Source organism: Alligator sinensis, unplaced genomic scaffold (genome assembly GCF_000455745.1).
Source record: "Alligator sinensis unplaced genomic scaffold, ASM45574v1 scaffold677_1, whole genome shotgun sequence".
Classification (NCBI taxonomy): domain Eukaryota; kingdom Metazoa; phylum Chordata; order Crocodylia; family Alligatoridae; genus Alligator; species Alligator sinensis.
The window spans coordinates 976,501-980,213 of record NW_005842276.1 but is presented as its reverse complement, the minus strand read 5'-3'; the positions used below and the strand labels follow the sequence as shown (position 1 = coordinate 980,213).

At 39.2% G+C, this 3,713-nt stretch overlaps 1 protein-coding gene across 1 annotated transcript in view; it reads right to left on the bottom strand.

Annotated features, from left to right (window-relative positions):
* Positions 1-466: 466 nt before the first annotated feature.
* COLEC12 (collectin subfamily member 12) overlaps positions 467-3,713 on the bottom strand; it is a 181,373-nt gene continuing 178,126 nt past the window's right edge. The window contains exons 8-10 of the mRNA XM_025209267.1: positions 3,369-3,478; positions 1,455-1,600; positions 467-893 (exon numbers count right to left, since the gene is read on the bottom strand). Coding sequence (XP_025065052.1) covers positions 874-893; positions 1,455-1,600; positions 3,369-3,478 — 276 coding nt within the window. The 3' untranslated portion in view covers positions 467-873. The remainder of the gene's footprint in view (positions 894-1,454; positions 1,601-3,368; positions 3,479-3,713) is intronic.

Sequence of the window (3,713 nt, the reverse complement as noted above, 5' to 3'; positions counted from 1 at the left end):
AAAGAGGGAGAAAATAGTAAAAAGGCTTTACTTAACATGGCCAGTACCATACTGCTGATGAATCACTGGCTATGATCATAGCTATCATGAAGATTGTCCTTGCTCAACTTTTATTAAAGTCTAATCTTTAGGTATAAAATACTGAAAACACTATTTAAAATCTGCTTCAAAGTTACTTAACCAGAATGATTCACCTGATAAAATATGTAGCTTTCTAACTGGAAAAATATTTCTCTATGGCTGAGCAGAGGTAAGACTGACAACAAACCCTAATGATTTAGTAGTAGTACCTACAGTTTTCTTTGGCCCCTATGTACTATATTTGTAAAAAAGACAATAAAAAATAGAACAATTGTAAAAAGAAAATATTTTGTACAAAAATACAAAGTCTTAAAAGCTCTTAAAAGTATATTCCATATTATTGATAAGAATTGGACTATATATATATATATATATATATTTATATAAAATCTATATATATATGTGTATCTGTGTAATTTTCCTACATTTGGGATTTTAGCAAATGAACTGTACTGTTTATACAGTAGCTTTATAAGTCTTACTCAGACTGACAAACTGTCTTTTCTCTGAAGTCAAAACTTGCATAAGTATATGGTTACTAGCTGAGGAAAAAATATCTAACTGATTCAGTCCAATTGCATTTCCCAAAACTCTTCATGCCATGGGTCTGAAGCCCTTGAATAACTGCAAGATGGTGAGGAAGAGTTGTGGCTGAATTCTTTTTTTCCCCCTATTAAGCCAGTTTTCAGTGCTTCCTCTTTCAATTTTGTTGGGAGATGATGCAGTCCCATAGGAATTCTTTTCTTCAAGGAGATTTTGATCATTTGTAAGCATCTACGAATTCACAGCCTATTATACTCCAGATGTTTGGGCTAGAGAGAGAGAGAAAAATCATAGGTGAAAGGCTCAAAAAAGTAAAATGAACTGCCAACAAGGAAACTAATTGAATTTGAGATATCTTGGAAAATCCTAACAAGGAAAATACTTTTTTTCAGAGATGGCCATATTAGGAGCTTGTACATATCCAACAGTTAGTACATTTTAAACCTAAATGTTTAATATAATTCATATTTATCTAGGAGGAGAGTTTATATATATGATTTCCTCTGGCCCTGCCCTCACTCATCCTGTCCCCAAATTCCCAGCTGCTCTACCAGCCCCGCAAGCTGGATTCAGCCCATGAGCTGCCTATGTGACCCCCGTGGCCCCAGGTGCCAAAGAAAAGCTGGAAGAAGAGTTAAATCTGTATATACCTGCCAGAGGGGATGGAGATCTAATTTATGAGAGGCTCTTCCTTCCTTACAAAACAGCTCTATACCCTCCACCCACACACAACGGGCATGGATTGTCTTTGCTCCAGCTGTATAAACATGGCACAGGAGTTGGCCTTCTGTGGACAGGACAAAACTATTCAATTCAAGCCTCAAGCTTACCTTTGTCCATATCTTTTTCACAAATAAAGTTGTTAATATCTTCACAGTGAAAGTCATTCCAGAGCCCAGCAGAGATTAACCCTGCACAATCTTCCCCTGGTCCATTCCCAGGGCTCCAGTTATCAGGTTGCCCAGTTTTCCAGTTTCTTAAAAAAAAAAAAAAGTGGCCATTATTTTATAACTCAGCAACATATCATTGTTCTCCACATGCAAGAGATTAGCAAAAGCATCATGAGATCTGTTCTGAATGGGAAATGCACTCTTTAGCAAACAATACACGACTCTTACTGAAAATGGAAAACAGATGTGCTGCTGAGAAGGGAATCTACTTGGCCTAAGCCTGCCAAAGCTCAAAGTCCTAAAATTAGACCAATGAACTATATTTTGGTTTGTGACTGTACTTTCATACATGATGAGAGTCCATATCACATGCACACTGCACATCCTCTGCTGTGTCTATTTCTTTGTTGCCAGCAGATGGTATTAGGGCATACAGGATTCTTCCTGTAGTATTGCAATCCATATCATTCTGCAGACTATGGTGTAGATGGATGTAACGGACTACAATCAATCCACAAAAGAAATTGGCTCAGGTATGTTCAGATACCTTCTTTCTGATCAGATGCAAGCAAGTGAATATTATACTCAGTGGACAGGTGACCAACGTATTTTATAATCCTTATGCCCTTTAAGTGGGTTAACTGCTTTGTTTATCACTTTTGTTCTCTTTCCCCACCATCACTTCTTTCAGCAGTGTCCCCTCTCCCTTTCCTCCCCTTTTCCCTATCATTTTATTTAAATTACTTTATTCTTTTCTGTTTAGTACCCCAACTGTCTGCAAGTCCATTCATAGCTTCTGACAAACTAGGTTATCACATACAAAAGCTTATGCACCCCTGAACAAGCTAGTCTATGCTGCAATCCTGCCCTGCCTTCCGCCTGACTTGAGGTTAACACAGCTCACTACCCTCTACTCATTGGAGAAACAGGTTGCTGAACAGACGCTTGTGATTGCTGCATGAAATGGTGCCACAGGCAGCTAAAGAATATGTCTCCTTGACACAGAGGGTATAAGCAAGCAGTGGGGAAAACACACAGCTTTCCAGAACTAACAAATCATGTTCAAAATCAGGACTGACAGTTCTGAGGGCACTAGAGGACACTTAGGAGTACAGCATAATGCAAATCTAAAGGAATGGTGGCCATGACACAGGCCCCACAGTCATTTGAAATTGGAGGGTAGGCAGAAAGGAGGGTCAAAGTAGCCTCCAATTAGAGCCTAGCTCATTAACAGATTTGAAACACAGTTTCTTTCTGGAGCACCGCACATTGGACTCTAATCTCTACGGTCGACTCCTCTGTATTGAAATGTAGAGTGCCTGCAATCTGCTCCATTTAGTACAAATTAGGTGAAGCCTACCAATTCTTGGCTAGTTGCCAGTTCAGCTCCCAGCTGGTCAAAACTTGGACATCCTTGCTTTATATGTTTTCCATATGTTCAGTGCCTGTCATTTGGCTCTTGGCTTGTCATTTTTTACAAGAGCAAACTCTCGGTTTATGGCCATTTACAATGCAAATGAGGACAATTTAAACCAAGACTGAAAAAGTGTCTGTGTTTTCCACCCCAACTTTGTAATATCATTCAGAGGCAAGAACCTTGGCAAACAGCATTGTGTTGTGAAGTTATAGTATTATTTCAATGTTCAGTTTTCTTCTAGGCAAATAAAGCCTTGTATACAGAGAAAGGAGAGGGGAGAAAGCAATATTCAACAACAGTACTAAACACAGAATTCCTTCAGTGGCACCCTTTAACCCTGGGTGCTACAAATCATCTCTTGATACTGCTCTGCATAGTGGCAGTAAGAACAGTAGTGCTCTGCAGAAAGTAACCATTGCGGTTTTTTCAATACATACGTGTACACTGGTAAGGTTCCATCCAACCATTTCCACTGATTTTCATGTTCTGAATCTGTAAGCCCAATCCAGAAGCTGCCTTTCCCTGCAATCTGTTTTTTAATCCATTGCTGTGAAAGAAAGAAGTAGAGTGACTGCATTTTACTGCTTTACAGAGCATGCAAACACATGCTTGGTGGATAATTAGCTTTCTGAAGACAAATCAAGTGCAATGCTCTTCCTCTTCCCAATGTTCCACTCCAATGTTCCCCTTCTTTTTAATTTTGGATGAGACCCTTCCTCATTCTCCTTCTTTTGTGAACTACTATCTCCTCAACTAGAGAGTGAAGCAGTCCAAGGGGGCTC